We start from the raw sequence: 24,682 nt of genomic DNA, 5'->3' as shown, positions 1-24,682 counted from the left end.
TGTTAATTAAAAAGATAGATAGATACATCCATACATACTAAAATTATAGTAAATAGATTAATAATAATTATCTATATCATACTAATAAACTTACCCTGATAATAATAGCCAGAAAACAATGAGATATTGTAATTGCCTACACATACAAATACAATACAATACAATATTGATATATAAAACGCTATATTTTTTTGTTAAAAAAAAACCATTGAAAATATGTTACAAAATTTTCGGTGCTATAATAGTACAAGTACAGCGACTCTGCATACTATAGTTCTGCCAAAATAAATCAGAGGTGAAAAGGTCGTGAAGAGAAAATCCATTTTTTACAACTCGTCACTAGACCATGCACGGTGTCATTCAAATCCATATAATTGTTTACACTTTACGTGTACAGACAGCTTGTAGGCATTTAACAACGTTTTATATACACCATTTTGAAACAGCTCTGTTGCAGTTTTTTTTTTTACAAAATAGATTGATATTACCTATTTTATAATGTTTGATTATAATGATTGAAATGAAAATGATAAAATATTATCACCTATTTTATTAGCTTTTGAAATTCAGACGAGCAAATGATCCACCTGATTATCAAACAGACAATTTAGGAATACAAGAAAAAACTACTTTTCATGACGACAATGCGCCGCCGACCATGGAAAGTGAGATGACCCTCCACCTGTAATTACATTGGCTCGCATACTCTTCAAATCTAACATCATACTCTCACAATACAAATATTTGAATGTAGAATTGGTAATCACATATTCATGTGGTACCCATAGGTCTACAGAAATCCTACCATCGATAAAACTATCACATTATAGACCTAAATGTATTAATGCAAACAAGAAAATTGTAACACATTCAAGTCGTTGATATTCCTGTTATTTTAAATATATAATTTAGAAAATTCACAGAATTTGCATTGAAATCTCTCAAGAGTCCAATTTAAAGGCTGATCTTATCCTAATAATGTGCTTCTAGGAGATTGCTGTACATTTCTATGCAAATGTTGCATTGCAGTAAAAAAATTACCTTAGTTAATAATTCACACGTGAAAAAACATTATAAATAGCTATAAGATATGCTTAACACCGATGTAGTTAAATATATATAAAAATAAAACATAATATGAGAAAAATATAAAATTAAGTAATTACCCGTCCCAGACACAATTGTACCAAAAATGAGAACAGATAAATAGCATTTCCACGCAGAACAGTAAAACATAAATATTTATGTTACATTTTTTAATGTAAATAAATAATTTTAAAAAATGCCTTCAATAATGTGTATGTTTTTATTTATTGTTATTATTAATGTGTGATATTAAATGTATCATAAAAGCAATACTTCGAAATTACTAAAATTTTAAGTTTAACTCTATTCAACTAACAATTAGATTATTATTTAAAAATTAGAACTAAATTTTCTATTAGTCTAATACAAGGCAGTTCTTACAAAAAGTACTATACACTAGTAGACATAAACAACTATTACAGACATTAAAATATAAATTAAAATGTTTTTCACATTATTGAATATAACGCTACAATATTCTCGTTAGTGTGCATATTGTTATGAAACTTATGGTTGACGCTAAGCACTTTTCGCATCCTGAAGTTTTATAATATTTGACTTCGTCTTGTGTTGGCGGCGAGAATGAGGCTTCGTAGCTAAGTTTGCTAGCACAAGGAAGCATGTCAACAGGAATTTCCATTAGTTTTCTACGATAATCCATTTTTGTAACATCCAATCCGTTTTCTTGATCCTTCATTGCGTCATCGTAAATATTATCGTCTTCAAACTCTTCTTCGTCATCATCAGTTTTATCTATTTCCTTCTTAGCTCCAACATTAATTTTATATTGTACTTGAGCATTTTGTATCTTGATATTGACTAGGTTATTTTTTAGTTTTGTGTCCATGATACAGTTGAGTCGGTCTAAGGAGGCTTTTACGCGCTTACTTCGTGTTTCGTTTCGTAATTTGTGCAGCCAGGAAAGTCGACAGTCACATGTTAGCTTGTTACCTGTTAAAATATTTTTTTTATTATTAAAAGGATATTTTATAAAAAAACAAACTGTTAAAAATTAAACAATAATAAGAGCAGAAATCAACATAATCTTAAATTTGAAAGTTACTTAATTTTTTTAAAATAACCATTAATAAATATACATAAAATTAAATATAATTTATAATGTTGCAACTAAAAAACAATATTATATATCACAAATGTTAAAAATTATGACATAAAAAGAGATAAATTTTAATTTACGCTATGTGTTAAGTTCAGGTAAAATAATAACAAGATAAAAGTTTAAATTATTTGGTTATGGCAAAAATTGTGCTCTGAAGTTTCAAATAAAAAGCAAATTAAAATACAGAATCAAAGGAGATAATAAATCATATACGACAAGGTAAGTGTAATAACGAGCAGTTTTGCGGCAAATATAATATCTCTCAACCACGAAATATACTCTCCATTAAAATGTCACGGCGCAACAAACAACTATACATCAACCCCTGATTCATAGACTAGTAACTACGAATGTATTAAGCTTATACAGATAGGATTTGCAACACCAAACATCCTTTATTCAATATTTCAAAGAATAACGTGCCATGTGACCGCGCTATAAGAAATATTTTTGCGTGACTAATATTACGAATGTGTCCCTCGACCCGTGTACAAACTTGCCTTTGCACCCTTTCATGGCAGTGTAAATTTTAGTTGCGTGCGCATTAAAGCTGTGACGAATTTACAGCACCATATGAATTTTACTGTAGTTAATATTTTAGGCGCGATAGCAGCGACCAGAACAAAGTACTGGCATAACAAAGGACACATACACACACTATTATATTTATAAAGCCCATATAGTAAAATCCAAAGCAGCAACAAATAAAAATAATATATGAAAAACAATGAGTACTTGTTTTAATTGGATATAATAATGTCGATCAAGACAAAAAAAACTATTGCTGCAACAATAAAAAAATAATTTAAATTTCTGTTCTGATCAAAAAAAATTTTTAATATGCGATTATTATTTAACCAGGTAATTTACATAAGGTTAAATATCAATAAGCTTAGCCTTGAATGTCAGAATAATAAGTCAATATAATCACACCCTTTAATTTTAATCATCTTTAATCCAACTTAACAATTCATCGCCTTCAGATAGAAGTACGCTCTAGACAATTCAAATTTACGGCAGAGTAATAAACACGCTTAATTAACTCATACTAAAGTTCCACATTTGTTAATTGTGTTCTGAACTACATAACTATTATCTACAAAATTCTACTATAACATAATAGACCCGCGCGCAAGATACTAAATTTTAATCACTAATGGATCTTTCCACTTCCTATAAATTTTACTTGAAACAATTATATTTATTTGAAACTTGCCTATCAATCAATCTTTTTCGTGAAACTCCAGCATATTTTTCAAAAAATTATATTTGATCCTAGTATGTTGAAAATCATAAATTTTCATATTTTTAATACACCAACTCGGCAAATTTCTACATAATTTATCCATCACGAATTATGGCCTGCACAACAGGATAGTGATTGACGGATATGTACGAGCATATAGTTTCATTGTAATCATAAATCCTTCACGTTATGGCTAATTATTTCTTCATTGAATTGTGGTTGATCGGGTCAATTGCACGCTATGAAAAACCACAGCCTATAGTTTTTGTGGCCACTGAACTGAGCTTGTATATTATTCAATACATTCGTAGCTGGTAATTAGGTAATTATCTGTTGTGAAAGTTTCATACGACAATTATATATTGATACACACCTGGTTTGATAAATATTTGTAAATTAATTGGTTTAGCGGCTTAAAATAATTTAATTATTAAAATAATAGTTACAAATTAAATAAACTTAGAAAAACTTACCTTCAAGAGAGATTTGTGCATAATTAGATTTCATATTGTCAATAACGCTTCTCAGCGTTTCTTGTTTCAATGTTTCCAACATGTTATTCCTTAAATCCAGAAAATTCAACTTTTGTATATCGTCGAGCACTCCGTCATCTAGCACTCCCAACTTATTATCGGCTAAAGAAAGTTTCTTCAACTGAGTCAATCCGCCGAAACCCCGTTCGGATATAAATTCTATTTCGTTGCCATCTAAATAAAGTTCTTGAAGGCTCCAAAGTTCAGCAAACGACAGATCTCCTATCATCATCAATTTGTTGTTTCTCATGTCCAATGTAATCAAATTTGACAATCCTTGGAAGTTCTCCCTAATGACAACTGTCAACAAATTACCGTTCAGATCCAATTTTATTAAATTGTTCAAATGCTTAAAACACCCGTCGTGTAAAACGCTAATTGTATTCTTAGATAGTTGAAGTCTCTGCAAATTAGGTAAGACGTAAAATACGTCCCTCTGCAATTCCGATATCTGATTTTCAGCAACGCTCACATTAGCTAACATTATTAAGTGGGCAAATGCCATTCTCTCCAATTTACCAATTTTGTTTTTTTGTAACGTTATTTCCCTTAATGTAGTCGAATTTGTGAATGCGAATGATGGTATACTGAATATATTTGCATATTGTATATTCAGGTACTGCAATCGATCAAGTCTAACAATAACCTTGGCTGGTATATACGTTAAGCCCCCGTCTGCTCTCACATTAAACGTAAGCCTTTCTATTTTCGGTTGGGAATAAAAATTAGACCAAAAAGGATCGTCTTCCGCTATGCCACCGTTGAAAACCCAGCAGTCTGCTTTTGTAGCTGTTTTTATTTTAATACTCTCACAGTAACAATGTACCTTAGACACTCGGTCCTGTATATCGCAAATGTTTACGTAATGCGAATAAGGGGATTTTTCGGATTTCCATCTCCGTTTATCATTTTGACGACTCTCAGTCAAGTTTATCTCGACCGTTGCGAAAGCGATCATTAGGATTAAGTACTTGAAGTCCATATTTATTGCTTTTCACATCGAAATCTGAAACAATAAAAGAGTATTAGGGTCACGTAAAAAAAGGTTTATAGTATAAATAAAATATTCCATAATAATATTCATATCTTATAGAATTTTCTAGAATCTTGCTAGAAAATAAAGAATTTATTCCAAACCAATTAACTCTTCGTAATTGATTTATAATGTATAAAAGCAGAAAGGAATAGAATAAATTATATCCATTCTTAATTGTCTCTGATTCCAATACTAGTACGTTAATTTTATAATAAAATGAGCTACGTATGAATTATTCATGCAAACGTTTATTCTTCGTACTCCATGATTGGCGGATGCTTAACATGAAAATTTAAACGTGATAAATAGGTCAATTAACATTGGTTGAAATCAACAATTACAACGATTAACTAGATTTTGTCCTCGGCTTTGTGCGGGTTTCGAATAATTTTAACTATACAATCCATTGTGTACATACTGTAACTAGTGGTATGTAGACACATATTTTAAGATTTTTTTTACACTATTGGTAAAAGACCTCTTAGGTCTTAACAAAGGGTCGTCTGAACTACTAAATTTGTATTTATAGTTTTTAAGGAAAACATTGTTAGGATACTTGTATATTATCATAAAATGGAAGCAGACAGGTTAGACGCCGTTCCCGTTCGTTTTTCTTAAAACGAAAATTGACACACTTTCATTAACATGTAACATCTATTGGTGCATTTCGGGGGTAAAACCGGCTCGTATGCCATGACGACCAACGGCATGATACTCTCTTACGCTTCTTACGCAGTTGTGTGTGCGTGGCGTGTGTACTATATATTTCGTTGCTTCTTCGTGTCAGTGTCTGTACTACATACGCAGCAAAAATACATTCATTTTATTTACAAAACGCCAAGTTTTTATTTATTTTACTAGATGTTTATTTATTGATTTTCTTTAGATAAACATACGTCTCTGACCTTGCTCGATTAAGCGTTACAACTTAAGATGCCACGCGAGACCTCACTTTGCCATGAGCACAATCTGTCGTCCCACAGTGACTCACAGACAGAGCGGTTCTATCGCGATATCGCGATTTGCGAGCATCAATTGCATAAAAAATCATTAATATTGGAAAAATAAGCTGACGGCTGCCATGATGTTGTTTGTATTATTCAATATTTACTTATGTCAATAAAAAAATCTTGCGATAGAAAGCTTTACAACAAAGAAAGAACAATTACTAAAACAAAGAGTATTTTCCTAATTTCATTTCATATGCTTTGTTAACGGTAACGTTAAATAAATTACTACTCTTTAACCAAATTATCACCACTACGCTCTCGTGGCTTTTTCCGCCATAAAGGCCTATGTTACTTGCGGCCTTGCGGTACTATCTCTTTCCAAAATAACACATCAATTGTTTTCTTCAATCAAGTACAGAATAATGGTTCTTAGACGGTGCTTCGCAGGGAATCGGCGTGGAAAGCCGAAGCCTCCTTCAGTGAGACCGTCATGGTCCAGAAGCAGACGGTGGAGTGGGAACGGGAAAGGGCTGATCCTGCTCGGCAGAGACGACATTGACGTCGTTTCGGCCCGACGCCCGGGGCTTAAAATGCGTGAGGTGGGGGCCTCGCGTGTCCTATTTCAGACGGCCTTGAAGAGGACGGCAGCCGGAATGGCCTTGTGCTGCTGTGTGCACTTGTGAGGAGTGTGAGGAGGCAAGATTAGCTTCGCCCCCTGGAGAGAACTGCGCCGAGTCACGAGCGAAGCAAAGCACGGGAGGGGCCGCGGATGCATTATATCAACACGATCCCCAGCCTCTACGATCCGTGTCGAGGACGGCCATTGTAGTGGTTTTAGTGGGTAAGAATTCCACATGACCCAGCTCCCATGGGAGCCTGATACCTTTCTGAAGGTTTCTACGTGAAAAAAAGAAAAAAGTAGAGAATAATGGATTAATGCAATACAATAATTAATAGATTTAATAATTCAGCTAACTTTAGTCTGCAAACCGTTTTCTAATAAGACGATCAGCATTATTCCAAGTGGTATTCATAATAACTGTCAAGCTACTAAAGTATGGATATAAGCGTATACCTACTGAGGCGACATAAAACTGAGGACATATGAGTATGCGAGCCACCGGAAACATTTTGGTATGAAGTTGTGAAATTGTTCCTTATTTTATGAACGAAGAACATGTTGCTGAAATTTTTATCACGAGAGTAAAAATAACATTTACGAATTTTCTAAAGTAACATAGCACGTTAACATTGTTTATTTCATTAATATGATGCGTTGGAAAGAGGTTTTTTAAAATTTGTATGAACAGTTTTATACTCTGAGCCAACTTAATTTATTAACTGTATAATAAAAATTTATCTTTTTTCATAAAATAATATTTTTTTTATATCAGAACCTTTAATAATATAATACACGCAAATATTTATGTCATGTTATATTGCTTTTTATTTCTTACTTACTTCGTACTTAACGTCACTAGGACATTTCTTATTTTCTGAATATATTGGTTTAAATAGTGTAAGTATATTTGTAGAGTAATCAAAACTACATAAAAAAATAATCAACATGCAAAGTTAAATATCAAAGGTAATACGGATATGTATCAGCATTATTTCTTTTTTTTTAATTTTTTTAACTGTGTTATTTTTATGAAATGACAATTATCATTTCATAATTATTAACACTAAATTTTCAAAGTATGTGTAACTTTCTTAAATAAATAAGTATTTAATTCAGTGATCAGCTTAATTCAGTGTCTTAAAGTTTTATTTGATGTACAATTCTTTTGACAGTGTATTGCTACATATATGTCTTTGAAATATAATTCATAATATTGTGAATAATAAATTGCACGTTATACGATGAAAAGAAAAAAAACTATATATACTCGACATAAATATTTTCTGAACCCTGAGGTCATTCCCAAAACCATTACTATAAAATGGTTATGCATAAAAATATACAGAGCCAAAATTTATAAGTCATGTTTCAGCTACTACATAACCTTTATTAGGTGGGCAAGCCGAGCCCAACAAATAAACAAATATTAAATAATATTTTTCTTTCCCTGGGGGATATCTTTGAAATATACTCGGGCCCCTCTGTCTTGCCACACATTGGCGTCATAGTAATGGCTCATTATCGCGTCACATCTGATTTTACACAGACATTTGCCAAAGTAACCGTGACCGGTATCTATGTAAGTCGCAGGGTGAGTCGTAGCTTTCGTCTCACCCAGGCTTCAAAGATTAACCGCTAGGTTAACTGATTATTAATCATCTACTAATACCAGCTTCCTACCAGAATATTAAATTTAAATAACAACTAACATCGCTTAAAACTAACTATAGTACATTTACCCACATCCTCAACAAGTACAAGACACAATTAACCGTTAAAGAGGAACATAAAGATGTTAACTATTACTTTATGACTGGTGTCGAAATCCGTTTGTCTCGCCAGCATACTGTCGCATGGACAATTAAACTTAATTACTTCATTAAGAGACTATTGTTTGTTCCGTGTTATATATTAATTAATACAACCCATTTCTACCGTAAAATGTTTGTACGCGCCTTAAAGCGAATTTATACTAGCGCTACATTTGTGTAACAGTCTTGATATTTTGTAGAAACGTTTTTATATTGTAGTATTACAGTATAGAAGGTGATTGAGCTTTGTGATTATGGGGACATAGTATGTTTTATTTTTACATTACGGATTGAACAGCTTGTAAATAATAAACAAAACCTTTGCCATTTTTAGAGGAGTAAGCTTAGAGAATTTTCCACCTCGTTACTCCTATGCGGTGAAACATGTGTGGAAAAAAGGATATAGGATGCAGGTGTCCACATTATATTTACCTTCACCGCCTAACACGAAATGAATTAATACTTAAAACTCAGTTGTGCTTTGGTTTTGAAAATTGCAACGTTGGTTTATTTTTTAATAAAATAAGCACGTGGTCGGGCAAATAGGTCGACTGATAGTAAATAATCACCATCGTCTATAGACACCGGTGTCGTAAAAATATTAACTATTCCTTACGTCGCAACGCACCTTGACCTTGGGAACTAAGATGTTCTGACACTTGTGCCTGTACTTACAATGGCTCATTGACCCTTCAAATCGGAATATGTGATGAGATACCACCCAGGTACCTATCAAGACGGGCTTACACAAAGCCTTACCTCCAAGTAACAATCTTGCTTTTATCACTAGGCATCTATAACCAATATCTACAAGAAACTGACTAATCAGAATCACCGTATTTTGCTTGTTTGAATTTCTTCTGTAAGCATATAAATGAAATTAAAAAAAAAAAACAAATATATTTGTTGTATCACTAATGAATAAACTTATTATATATATATATTGAATAACTAGGTATTTAAGCAAAGAAATAAAGAATATAATAAAGCTTTTTGATTAAATGAATAAGGGTCATTTACATACCTTAAAAAATCTTGGTTAATTGCAGAGTAAATTTACATTTAACGAAGATTAATAAAACTATATAAATATTTGGCATAGTTCTCAGTTTTTGTTCTTCAGACAGATCTATAAAAACGTTTGTCTGCTAAAAATTACGATAATACTATCGACCTTATATAATACCGATTCTCATAGAATATACACGGCATTTCAATGAAACAATTGCGGTAAAAATGTATTAACAGTACTCGGTATTGTTGTGTTCCCGTTTTAAGGGTGAGTGACACAGTGTAATTACAGGCACAAGGGACATAACATCTTCGGTCCCAAGGTTAGTTGGCGCATTGGCGTATCTTACAAATGCAAATGTCTATGGACGTTGATGATCACTTACCATCAGGTGACCCATATGCTCGTCCGCCTACCTTTTCCATAATAAAAAAAAAAGTATAGTTGTCAATAAAAAAAATGCTGAGATATTTTTTTTCGAGTATTAAATATACTTTTCCGTTTTGTAGATTTGTATATATTTGTTATATATTACAAATATATACATAGTAAATATGTTTATAATACCTATTTGTATATATACGTACGTACAAATATTTATGTAGGTGGTTATAATAAGGAGTTAGAGTTCTAACTCTACGTAGTTAATAGAAATATCTAGTGCCAAATATTTAAACATTATAATGGACTAAATACAAAACATTTTTTTTAAATATAAAACACTGGTTTGAGCAAACATTTCACAACATTCATTTAAAATCTTTTACAAAATAAATGTTTATTTCTCATAATTTTAATAATTTATGATGCCATATGTCTGTATTTATACGCTTAATTATCACCGGGTGTAAATTTATCACCCCACTGTTGTTGTCCTTAGAACATAAAGTCGAATAGAAGTAGTTTTACTCGGATTATAAATAATTTGACGGTACTAGTTTTATACTTGATGTCCACGATAGCCAATCTTAAGAGAGATTACTCAACTGCACAGGACAGGCACACAAATGTGTGTGCAAATAAAGTCTCTATAACTAAGTCTCATAATCCGATTGGGTGACAATCCTACGACCGGAAAGAGTTCAGGCGTAGGACCAACACCTTTACATGTTTTCCAATGCTCTTCCAACAATGTCGAAGATGTCGAAATATAAAGTTAAAGAAAAAACCAATAACTTAGTCTCGGCACGACTTGGGGCTTGAATCCAGGACAGGCCACTAGACCAACGATTTATTTTGTTTTCTTGTATATTTTGTAATAAACTTTTTCATTTTCTTAACAATTAATACATTTTATTAGAGTTTTACTTTATTCTTACATTTTTATTTATTCTAGTAAATATTACTACAAAGCAATTCGTTAAGAAATTATAAATGCAAAACTTAAACAAAGAGGAACATTTGAACTCGTTTTTTTAAGTTAAGTAGGTATTCATTTATAGTATTAACTAATATGATTAATTAAAATGTATGTAAATATGACTGATGCTATTTCTACCGGTCACTGTTCCACTCATAAGCTTCTGGGTACTAAATACGTTGTAGAGCTCGTTAAACCTTTATAATGAACCCCAGTAGTTACGGTTAAATGAAATTTGTAAATGTTGAATTTTAACTCCGTCATTGTGATATAATATAACTTGGTTTATGTGTATTATACTGTTTTTTTTAAATAATATTTCTCACAGTGACGTCTTAGTAAAAAGTAAGAAGTTTTAGTAAAACTAAACTAAAACAATAGCCTATGAATGTAATCTGCACTAAAAACTTCTTTGTTTGATTAGGTTAGGATTCCAGCTATCTGGGGTTAAGGTCAGGTACTAAAGAGGCTCTCGCGGTCAGTCTTTAAAAAAGGGCAGGAAATCGGGATCAAGAAATATTTATCCCCTGGTCTAAGTAAGGAGCAATTCAGGTAAACTGGACTGAAGAAGAGATTCTCTTCACTCTTGAGGAGATTTTTACCGAAAGATCTTGAAGCACCGCAGATACCGAAATCCCCAGGTAAAGTTAAAGTATAGTAAAAAAAAAAACTTTAGCTAAACAATCATTCATGATTTGTCTTTGGCAATTAAAAAACATATCTATTAAAGCAAATAAATTTATGCGTAAAATATTAAAGAAACTATGATACCCTGAATATAATAATCACCTCACATCTCGTCGTAAATTTTTGTTCATAAATGAAAGAAATAAATAAAGCCTTTATTGCTGTTCTTATTTATACAAATAATTATAATACATTTTTTTCTGTTTGATGTGTCCTAAACTTTTGAAGTAAGATATCGGCTCATGGTCGTTAATTTCCTACAGCTTGTCTACCGACAAAGGCCTCCTCTAAAGAAAGAAAAAAAATTTTTTTGTTCATAATTTTCATTAAAAACTCCCGATATATAATCGTACCAAGTAATCAGAATGAACTCATAATTACAGTTTCGCATCACAGTCTGGCCTTAATCCCAGAACTTCTTGAATGAAACCGTATCGAAGTGATAACACAAAGCTCAAACAAAACGACCACGAACCATAGAACTGAGTAAAGGCTTCGAAACAGCCATTGTAAGCTTGAAACAAAGACATTAATTTCGGTCGCAACTTTTTCGCGTCAACGTGACGGTCGCACTAAAGTTTGTTTTTCGTTTTTTACAAAACAAGTGACGTAAAAGCCTACTATAGCCCGATCGATCATCGTTAAGCTTAAAACGCGAATTTCACTATACAAAAGATTGAGAGAACTTTAAATGTGAAGAAAGCCTTTTATTATACAAAAAATAATTCAACTTCGGCTCCTATTAATATATACATAAGCGACATTTTTGTTTATCATTCTGGTCTTCGGTCTGGTATTCTAAATATAGTAATATATACTGAGAGCCTATACGCTTCCCACTATTACCACTTCCCACTCGGGTTAAGTCCTTCTCTCCTAATGAGGAAAATTTTTGAAGGTTATTCTATTAGAATGCTGCAACGTGACATATGCAGGTTACTTCACGATTCACGGTAGCATGCGCAAGGGATCGCGTGGTGCTTCTCATTGAGACCGCGAAGGGTACCGCTGGTTTTTATTGGATATTCCGATATTCGAGGCGCACTCGCGCCCTGGACACCAGCGAGGCCCACATAACCCCCCACATACACACACACTGTTCCCGTGGGGTAAACACGTAATGCGTTTTTCCAGCATGAAAAAGGTTTCTTCACAATGTTTTTAAGTAACCAAAGAGCACGAGACGAACGTATTATTGTTCCTAAGCCAATATATAAGATATTAAACATAAAAGTAGCTTATATTGTTAGTCGAGATTTGACTGTAATACGTAATGAATATATCTGCAATTTCCATAAGCGATAACGTATGTAACATACATATATATGTAAATTAATTTACACGGCATCCCTTTCCGTTAACATGTCAACGTCAACGTCAAAACAAGCCCGGTTATAATAAAAAAAAAGATTCTAACTGCGACAAGACACGTCGGTTTAACGGACTTCCGGTATTATATTTAGGGCGCTGGTGAGCAAAATTGCTTTATGACTCGTATTGATATAAAGTTAAATTGTTTTCGATACATATGCAAAACATATACCGAAATGCTGGCTCTCTAGACATTAGTGCGTTAATAATTTATTTATTACTTAAGCGTATTCAATTTACGTTTTGTGAACAGATATTTATTCTTTAAAACACTTAAAAAAATAATGATTTCATTCATATGTTTATTATATATGACATATTACATAAAATATGCGTGCGATTTATTTGGCACGAAGTAAGCGATTTTATTCGTTTCTCCGCTTTCAACATATCTTTTTTTTTTATCCCCGGGATGGCAAATGACTCTACTCCACCTGATGGTAAGTGGTAGTAGAGTCCAAACGCGGCGACGGCCAGTACAGTCGGGAAGAATGTTCAGTATTAGCCGTCCCCGCTATTATAAATATAAATATATTATTAATTAATATATTATAAATATAAATATAATATTATAAATATTATAAATATAAATATATCTATAGTTAATAGCTATGTTAAGATTATTTGAAATATAATTTTGTTTATTGATTCAAAGTTAACTTATCTGAAGAAGTCGTTGCTTGAACAATAAACATAGCAGTATATCTCTCGGTTAAAGGTCCAAGAAAGAATGATAATAGACAAAACAGTATCTCAGTTTTCTTTTGTTATTATGTTCATATAATTACATCATACGGATAACCGTAGACGGGCAAAACAATATTTTAATGTTCGTAAAATAAAAACCACTTCAAAAATTGTACACTTGTTATTAATACCTAAACACGGCAAAATCGTACCGCATTATATAAATATTTACCGAAACATTTATAACGTTTATTTTAATTTAAAAACATCAAAGGACATCGCGTGTAAAAAACGCATCTAATTAAATATTCATGCTCAAAAGAATGCAGGAACTAATTATCGCTGGTGGTAATTAAAAAGTTACAAGATGAAAGTATAAAGTGCCATTATCCAATGAAAAACTATAATATGTATAGTAATTTTACGAGCGAATTGATTACAATCTAAGGGCATTTCGCGCTTAAAAGCTTTGACACACGCGATCCGTGTTACTATATAACCGACTGCAACATATTGATGACGTGTTATGGTTTTGACGTTATATTTATTTGATTATTTCTATAAACATATTTAACCTTAGCATGGCTACGTAAAAAGGCTAAAGCAAGGACAAATTTAAGTGCAACTTGTTTATGTGTAACGTTTGAGTGAAACGTTTCTAACGCAAAAAGTTTTCCTCTGTTACATGTTCTTGTATTTCAGATGTTATCATTATATTACTTTAACATTTCATACATTTTATTTAGGATTTTATCCAAGATCATCATTTTTCATGTTTTTATTTGCCGTGGTCATGAGCTGACGTAGTAAATAGAAATAAACTTCGCGAGTATATTTTATAGTATAATTTTTTTAAATTACAATATAAACTTTTTTCTATGTGATTTTTATTGAGCACAGCAGTGTAATATTACACTGTAATTATTTTTACTGAGAGGCGACTACTTCCAGGGTAGTCATGACTATTCGCTTAATCGATATTCTAAGAAAGGGATTCCATAATTCGATGATCACACAAATTACATTTTAACTTTTTATAATTTATTACTAATGGCAGGCGGTACCACTTTTTGGACAGTAAGGATTATCACTTTATTTCTTGGTTATATTTAGAATAGTTTATTGATCACAAAGCAATAATGAGTAGTTATGCTTCCTCTTACTTCGTCAATGCGCCACCAACCTGCAGAACTAAGATGTTTTGTCCATTTTACCTGTAGTCACGCTAGCTCAATTACCCTTCAAACTGGAACACGACAATATAACCGTTCGATGGTAAAGCATGTGATACCATCGTGGTGGTACCATATCAGATAGGTTTACACAAAGTTCTTCCACCAAGTAGTTAAGTTGTGAGTGACGTTACAGAAAGTATGAATAAAATGAAATAATACCAAATATAAACACAAAGTACGCCATGGAATCTGATCTTTGGTTTTTAAACTCCATTACATAATTTCGTTTATCACAATCACAATCTCGTTATATAAATATATGTCACTAGACGACGAATAGCTTGTATATTGTAATATGCTTTAGCCACCTCATTAAACTGAAATGTGACCGCAACTCAACAATAGCAGCGTAAGGCATTCCTGGCAGCTTATAGCATACGTATTCTAATGGTATGTCCACATTATAACATCATGATACATGAAGAAAATACATTGAATAAAAAGTTAAAAGCGTCTTATCTTTTGAGGAGAGAAGGTTTGGAGTTTATTCCACCAATACAGGTTGGCTGATAAAAATATCATTTTTATTCAATATCCTTTCACGTCTTAACCATTTAACCGATAACCATGACATGACATGATTAACGTCAGGGCAACAGAAAAATCCATAGGATACCTAAAACCTCCCCCCACTCAGAATTGGGCGTAGCAACGAGTGGAAACTATTAGTTAATACTTATTACATTACATTGGCCTATAAATAAATAAAATAGAACAGAATAAATAAAATAAAAACGAGAGCGTTTCTTCATGATGTTTTCCTTCACCGCCAATGACGAGGTTAATTATAAACACAATATAAGCCTTATGAAAATTCAATGATGCTTCCTTGGGTTTGAACCCGCAATCATCGCTTGAGATTTACGCGTTCTATTTTCCTTTTACTTATTTATTAAACAATGTCACATAATAAAAATTAACTAAAAGTGTCCACCTTCGCTTCGCCCAAGTGTGAGTAGGGAGGGTTGTTAGGTACTGTATGTCCTTTTCTGTGAACCTAACACCGTGTATGCAAAATTTCATGATGATTGTTTGCGTAGTTAAGACGTGTAAGCGTAACAAACAAGCTCACTTACACATTTAATATACTAGTTAAGATTCCACTTTAAAACTTTATATTTATTCAAATGATTATCAATATTGTAGCTAAGAGTATATACAGTATCGTAAATGATTTCATAAGTATATCAAAACAAAAAGCTGACTCATATATAATTATCTCATCGTATTAAGCTGTTCTATTTTGAGTCGTACTAATAGCAAAATAACCACTTGAAAATGGGTCTCGTACGACATCGCGAAAAAAAATGGCGCAACGTAGTCGCGGGCGACCAATCGTGATTAAATAAACCGCAAACGATTCAGTTTGAGTTAATTGCTGTGTAAAAACGTTCAGGACATACAATGGCTTCATTAGTGCTGGTATTTCGAGATGTGCTCATTGGAATATCGGAATATAATTGATGAAACGATTTAATTCTGTACAGAATCGTTAATTTCGTTAGTCTATGCAATTTATAACCTATCTATAATGATACAGCTACTTATAACATTATTCCACATATAAGTATTGCTGAAAATACATTTACTTGGTAGTAAAGCTATGTGCAAGCCCGGCTGGATAGGTACCACCCATTTATAAGATATTCTACAGTCAAACAGTAATCCTTAGTATTGTTGTATTCCGGTTTGAAAGGTGACTCAAGGGACATTACGTCTTAGTTTCCAGGGTTGGTGACGCATTGACGATGTAAGGAATGGTTATTATTTCTTACAGCATCAATGTCTATAGACGAAAACGACCATTTACCAAAAGGTGGCGCAATTGCCCGTCTTCCTATTTTATAAAAAAAAAACAGGTTTTCTGTGAGGACTCTTTAATTTTTTATCTGGTAACCCTGGGCGCAGATAATCATTTCAATTCAGGTGGGTCGTTTGTTTGTCCCGTAATAATAATAAAACTAAAAAACGCTATGAAAAGGTTAAATATCAATGTTAAAAGAGCTTAAATAGCATTGTTTATAGGTAGGTCAGGCAAAAGAGTGATTAGCCTATAAAGTGTCGCTCGAAGAGGAATGAACAACAAATATTGTAAAAGAGACAGCTCCCAGATTTGTTATAAAAATCGAATTAAATTTCGTTTTGTCATTTGAACTCGGGCAATAAATGGTTAAATAATTTTACTTTTACAAAAAACAAAATTATTTAATTTTGTGCTTAATGTATTATTTATTTAAAGATCTCGTAAAATCTGATGCCGCTTTTATTGCTAAAAACTTGAATACATTGTACTGTAATTATACAATTGTGTTTTCCTTTCGTTAATATGCAAGTAAATTCGTAAAAATATTTCGTACAAGTAAACGTTAAGTGATGCTCGAATCACGTCTCTCGTGTCTGTAATAACAATAATATACTCAATGCCATTTCTAATATATTCTTATCTGTGGTGTCGCCTAACTAGAATTAATTTACACGAGGTTCCAACGCAAAGTTCAGGGCCTTTGGAGCCTGAAACTACAATTTAGTTAAACATACATTTGGACACACTCCAAACACGGTACATTATAAATACTAAGACTATTGTACCGCATGGAAGACGAGTTAATTTGTTTACGTGAGTCTCATAATTGTAAATTTAAACTTTTATCATATTAAAAAGTTATGTCCTGTTTATGTCCCAATCCTGGGCGGTGCCTCCTCTTCTTTTGTTGAGAAGGTTTGGAGTCCCACCGCCACAGACACCACAGACAAATGGAATTTTCTCGCGATTTTTTTCTTCTTCACAGCAGAACTTAATTAAATAAACTCGCATTTGAACTAGCAATATTTAATTATTATTTACATGTTCCACTTTACCATATTACCCATTACTATTTATATTATTGACATAGTTATTCTTTTAATGCTATCGCAGATGATTGACCGTCTGTATTGAAAGCCGTTGGTTCTAATCTTCGTCCAGACGTCGGATAACCTTCCTACTGGATCATTAAAAGAAAGTACATCTATTTTGGCGAGTCTTCGTTGAGACTGCAAATACAGTTGTTCAGGAAAGTTACAAATCAATCAGAAAATCAAATGTTGCAATATGCGTATTCTGATTAACATGGTCACAGATTACAAAATGTCAATACAAATAAATAATTTGTTCTCATATGTTTATATACATACACAGTACACGTACATGTACATAAAAAACATACATCGTATGTGAAAATGTGAGTACACATTTTCACATTCACACACATGCATAATTTATATACAATATGTACTACTACAGTAAATTGTAGGACACGTATCCCTTCATTTATAAATAAATTATGAATATATTTTATAATTACAACTTGATTCCAATAAATTATACAGCCGTCATTATACGATTCGAATGACTCATTTTCATATCTATTATTATAAATGGAAGTAACTCCATCTGTTATATTTTACGTTCAAAGAAACTGACCGGTTTCGCTTTATATTTGAAGTGAAAAATCGATTGGCGTGCCTTACGAGGAATACAGATGGTAACATATGGTATGGTGGTAGGGCTTTGTGCAAGCTCGTCTAGGTAGGTACCACCCACTCATCAGATATTGTACCGCAAAACAGCCGTACTTGGAATTGTTGTGTTCCAGTTTGAAGGGTGAATGAGTTAGTGTAATTACAGGCACAAGGGACATAAAATCTTAGTTCCCAAGGTTGGTGGCGCATTGGTGATTTAAGCTATGGTTAACATTTCTTACAATGCCAATGTCTATGGGCGTTGGTGACCACTTACCATCAGGGGGCCCATATAATCGTCCGCTTTCCAATTCTATAAAAAAAGACTCGTATGCCGTGACGGCAAACATTAAGAATCTCTCTCTCTACTCCTAGTATGTGCGTGGTGCATTATACCTTATTGTACTACTACTACATTATACTTCGTGACTATATATTTACATGTTAGAAAATAAAACCCTCCTGTCACGTAGGTCTATCTGCCTGTTTGAACGCGATTACCTCAAAAGCTTCCAAACGCATTTGCATAGGATTTCAAGTAGATTTAGGTGTATAATTGATAAGGATAAATTGGCTGAAAGTTCACGATGATTCTTAAAGAAGCCAGAAAAAATAATGCCGGCTGGGAGCTCCACTCCAGAACCAGCGTTTACATTGTAATACAAACTCTATTGAGTTTAACGTTTTATACATACCTTTACTATAAACGAGCGAAGCCGGGGACGGCTTTTTAGTTAGTATTATTACCGAATAAGATAAATTTATTTTGGTAACAAAACTGTATTTGTTTATTTATTTGCTGCTAATATAAAAATACTTACGTAAGTATTTCAGTCATCCACCATCAACCATGTTTCACATCAGCTGAGCGTCCCGTGACGGCCATATTTGTTTTGATATTTCCTATGAATTCTTAATGTAATGTACTCATATATTTCATCACAATGACAGTTTTTCTACTAATATTAGGTCCTTACATAAGAAATTAGCGTTTTGTCGTACTGACCACTTTGATCAGAAATACAGGAGGTATTTCTGATCTGGTTAAGAATTCCAAATTCAAATTTATAAATTCATTTAACTGGTACATTTGAGTTTTAAAAAATTATCATTCATTTGTTTTTTTCCTCATTATTTTTTTCTTTGGCGTCACTTATTACCCCACAATGGAACACATGAAATATCGGTATATTTACGAGTACGAGTTCTACCGTGGCACCAGTGCTACAGAAACAGCTCGAAGGATTAATGAAGTAAACGGCGCTGGTGTCGCAAAAGAAAGCACGGTACGTTTTTGGTTTCAACGTTTTCTTTCTGGAAATTACGACCTTCAGAATAACCCCGTGGACGGCCGGAAACCGAAGTGGAAAATGAAGAATTAAAGGCTATTGTGCAAGCGGATCCATCACAAAGCACTTCAGAGATAGCTGCAAGCTTCGGGGTAAGGGACAAAACTGTATTAATCCACTTGAAGCAAATCGGGAAAGTAAACAAACTTGAACGATGGGTACCTCATGAATTGAGTGAATCGAACTTGCAAACACGCGTCGACTGCTGTATTATTTTGCTCAACCGACACAATAATGAAGGGATTTTAAATCGAATCAGTACTTGTGATGAAAAGGCTGAATCCTGGAGACTCAGCCAAATCCTGTCCTAAACGAAAATTGACTCAGAAAAAGTTACTTGTAAGTGTTTATTGGACTAGCGCCGGTATTGTGTTCACTACAGCTTTCTAAACTCTGGCCAAACGATTACGGCAGATATCTATTGTTAGCAACTGCAAACCATGAAGGAAAAACTAACTTCTAAACAAGTGACATTGGTCAATCGCTCTAGGCCACTGCTGCTTCAAGACAACGCAAGACCACACACTGCACAATAAACAACCACTAAGTTAGAATGAATAAAATTGGAATGTCTGCGACATCCACCGTATTCCCCAGAACTTGCTCCAACAGATTACCATTTTTTCCGGAATTTGGACAACTTCTTACAAGGAAAAAAATTCAACTCCGATGCGGCAGTCAAAAACCGCCTTCAAAGAGTTTATTGATTCTCGCCCCCATGGTTTTTTTAGTAAAGATCAATAAACTCCCAATGGCAAAAGTGCATAGATAACAACGGTGTATACTTAGATTATTTAAATATATTTTACAAAAAAATTGACTTTATATTCCTTCCGTACAAAACGCCAATTTCATATGTAAGGACCTAATATTAATTTTAATTCCTTTATTTATATATTATAGTTATTCAATTCCAGGAAAAAAGTAACTTAGATTTAATTAATCATTCTCTTGACACCATCTTGATTGGATAATATTAATGATGTCATTAATACGACTTAACTTTTTTAATTAATTTAAAATAACTTGAAATAAGACTATTCTATTTTGGAACTATTGTTTTATAAACATAAATGACTCAAATTCAAATATTAGTTGCGACGGTAACGCCATCTATTATGCACTCGAGTATTAAGTTTTTTGTAATCTCGTTACGTATAATTTTCGTCTTTGAAGCAAATAACAAAGTAGGCTACAATGCTTTGAGAATACGCAAATATCTTCTTATATTCGAGTTAGAAACACAAATAATGAAAATTCTTTTTTCAAATCACCTTAAAATCACTTTTGAATCATTATATCACAGTATCAAATTAATTAATGTGAAGCATGTATTTACACTTTTCCAACATTTCAAATTTTCACAAACAAATTTATATAGATTGTATAATTTATTTTGCATGAAATCAACGAATAAAACAAAAGAATTAATATATAAATAATTTTAACTGACACCCTATTCTATATTTTATTATTTATATATACGATTATGTCTTTAACTACTTCATTATTTTTATCGTCTATACAGTATTTTATCGATTATATATAATAGTTTTTATCGAGAACTATTTATGAATGTTTTATAGCATGAAATTTAAATTTCTCAAAAGGCAAAGTTAAAAAAATCTGCGGTATATTTTAAAATCGAATACCGTGTCCCAGCAAGGATACATTTCTGAATTCCTTAAAATTCGGAAACTTTGTGTTTTAAGTTTAGTGTATTTGGAATTTATATTAGTTTTTTTTAATTTATTGTTTGTTTAATTTACTAATCGACTATAATTTTAATTAAATCCGTGTAATTAAGTATCGAATTAAATATTTTTGTTATAGTTGGATCTATTACAACTATAGCAATAATGTTATTTTTATTTTTAATTATTATGTAATATATAGTATATATTATTATATAATATGTCTAATCTATTGTATTTTCCATATAAATATATATTATTAATAATGAGACATATATTTTTATTATATTTGACCGCCTCGTTGGTTTAGTGGCTACATGTAATGCTGCAGACCCAGAGGTCCTGAGTTCAAATCCCAGGCGAGGCCAATAATAGAGTTATTGAATTTTCTGTCGGACATTCTCAGTAGCAGCCTGGAGTCTGGAAATTAGAAGTGCCTCCCGTGCCTCGGAAAGCACGTAAAGCCATTGGTCCTGCGCCTGAACTCTTTCCGGTCGTGTCGGATTGCCGTCCCATCGGATTATGAGAGTTAGGAAATAGATAGTGTACCTGTACTTTCGCATACACTTGTGCCTTATAATATGTATATGTTTCTTGAAATTGGCCGCCGTAGCCGAAATCGGTCTGGAGGTCATTATTATTATTAGTAATAATAATAACGACTTAATTATTTATTTAATATATATAAATGTGTTCCTTTGTTTAATCAATCATCTTGTCGGATATTATTTTTGAAGCGAATATATAAAATTGTTTGTTTAACACGACATAACCAAATGACCTTGGCCGATCAAATCAATTGAAAAAGCAATAAAACAAAAGAGTATTTATATAAATAATTTGAACTGACACCCGATTCTATGTTTTATTATTTAGAGGAAACATTATAATTATTGTATATTTGTTCTGTTCATATATAAAATGAGTAATTTCCATTTTCGTGATATTTATTATTCATGTACGATAATTTGCGTTTGCTTTGATTTATGTTTTGACTTTTAGGCGCGACTTAATGGGCTAAAGAAAGAAATTATGTTAAAAGTTTCCAAATATTATTTAGGTTAATACGTGTGTGTATGAATTTTATTTGATTAATAATTTTGTAAAATGGACTACCAACCAATCCGGGACTGTTTTGATAGCATGAAAACAGCTTATTAAGCATTGAATAGTATTTACTCGGGTTGGTAATTTAGAAGGACAATTTTAATTGTAGTTGTTATATATTAATACGGGAACATCGTGAAATTTCATATATTTGGTATTTAGTGTTAAATAGAATGGAATTTGTTTAACTCAAAAGCAGTGGTTTTAGAAACTATTAAAAACTATATTGCTGGCAGGGGACGCCCAGCAGATGTTAAACTAATAAATAAATATCGAGTAAAATAAATACAAAACTGATTTTCGTTAATATATAATTTTAAGCCGAGATGGCCCAGTGGTAAGAGCGCGTGAATCTTAACCGATGATCGTGGGTTCAGATGCTTAACTTGTGATTATAATTCATCTCGTGCTTGACGGTGAAGGAAAACATCGTGAGGAAACCTGCACGTGTCTAATTTCACTGAAATTTAGCCACGTGTGTATTCTATCAACCCGCATTGGAGCAGCGTGGTGGAATAATCTCCAAAACCTTCTCCTCAAAAAGGGAGAGGAGGCCAGCAGTGGGACATTCACAGGCTGTTACTGATAATTTTGAGCTATAATGACAATGACTCGAACAAGAATTCACCTTTAAATACACGGTAAATATTTTTTCATATCATCGAGATAATATTGTGCCAAATAAGTAAAATGGCATATAAAAGTTCGTTATTAATTTACATTATAACATTATCGATGAGAAAAAAAAAATTTAAAAGCTTAAATTTACGATATAAACTGCCATATAAACATACACTAAAATGATGTTCTTTTAACAAATTTTAAGTGAAACTTATTTAGAATAGAAGAAAAATAAATATCATGAAATATACACAAGATTACTTTTTTAATCTACTTTATTTATATATGTTATAAATACTTTAAATAATTGGTAAAAACTAGCTTAGGAACCATTACTTTTAATTAACGCATAAAAGATTTTAATCAATGAGATTCCATTTTATTAAAACGAAATTCACGTGAGGGGTTATAAGTGCATATGGTTAATTAATTAAATAGACCCAAAAGTTAAAAAATAGGGTAAGGTTAAATTTCGTTCTTATTTGGGGTGAAATTTGATTAATGTTGCTCCTTCATATATTGTTGTTTGGATATTGAATAGTCGAATTGTTGTTTTATTGTGGTATTAAATACTATTCATACTACAATTCGAATATTCTATACGACTATAGACATATGTTAGTCTTGTATTGTGCTTTTTATTACGTGATAAAAGTCATTTGTGTTAACATAATTAGATTTTTTTTTTTAAATATATTTTGACATTTTTTATAGTTATTCAGATTTCACGTCACGATCCTTAAGGTGTATAGATTATTTTTAGTACCTAAATCTGCACTTAAAAATACCTATTTATAATATATTATTTGTATAATATTAGATTTTATATATAGTTATGTAATACGTTTCGTATACCTCTTATTTACTTGTCTAAAATACTTTTTACTTCTTGAGTGTACTGGAAGAATATTTTCAAACGTTAAGCTTGTTTTAATTTTTCTATGGAAATTTTAGAATCTATATTTTTTGTAACGCATAATAAAGTGTTTAATAAACAATAAAACTCTAATAGAGCCACATTTATATGTTATTTGTTGTAATATAGCTAATCATCATCTATCTCAAAATTATATAGTATTTTGTACTAAGGGTTTTGCCACAGTAGGAATATCTTGAAAATATTTGAATATACCGCCTTAATAGCTAAATTAACAGTATACATTACGCTTATATATGTATGTACATCGCATACGAGTCGCAGATTTGTTCTCTCTTGGGCTATAAATAGTCTCTAAGCTTTTTACTCTTAATTGAGGGGACCAGTAGTAATTCTTTAAATTAATAATAAAATTCAGTGTACAATTAAAATCATAATTTTGTCCTAGCTTTATAACTAAGTCGTTAAGCCCGGGTTGGAGCCCGTGGTCTTCGATTAGGATTCACGTATTCTAGCTACTAGGCCGTTGTGGCTTTCTTCTTTAGTAATAAATTAAAAACCAATATCCTCTTCAATAATAATATGAGTTCAAGCGTTAAAATAACACTATAAAAACTTACAATAAGAATTACTTAGAAATATTTTTCAATGTTTAATTTGAAATTCGACGTAGTTATATAACTTAAATCGAAAGTTAAAAACATAGTGAATACTCAAAAGGAGTTTAACCCTCGTAAATTCTTCCTTGTTACAAATCGATTTAAAAAAAAAACTTTT

General features: G+C 32.1%; 1 protein-coding gene across 2 annotated transcripts in view; it reads right to left on the bottom strand.

The window, feature by feature from the left end:
* Nucleotides 1-1,525: 1,525 nt before the first annotated feature.
* LOC126769410 (connectin-like) overlaps nucleotides 1,526-24,682 on the bottom strand; it is a 35,063-nt gene continuing 11,906 nt past the window's right edge. For both annotated transcript variants that reach the window (XM_050488171.1, XM_050488172.1), the window contains exons 2-3: nucleotides 3,926-4,991; nucleotides 1,526-2,037 (exon numbers count right to left, since the gene is read on the bottom strand). In XM_050488171.1, the coding sequence (XP_050344128.1) occupies nucleotides 1,556-2,037; nucleotides 3,926-4,967 (1,524 nt within the window). In that variant the 5' untranslated portion in view covers nucleotides 4,968-4,991 and the 3' untranslated portion in view covers nucleotides 1,526-1,555. The remainder of the gene's footprint in view (nucleotides 2,038-3,925; nucleotides 4,992-24,682) is intronic.

The sequence above is a fragment of the Nymphalis io genome, chromosome 7 (genome assembly GCF_905147045.1).
Source record: "Nymphalis io chromosome 7, ilAglIoxx1.1, whole genome shotgun sequence".
In the NCBI taxonomy this organism is placed as follows: domain Eukaryota; kingdom Metazoa; phylum Arthropoda; class Insecta; order Lepidoptera; family Nymphalidae; genus Nymphalis; species Nymphalis io.
This window is presented reverse-complemented; position numbering and strand designations above follow the sequence as displayed.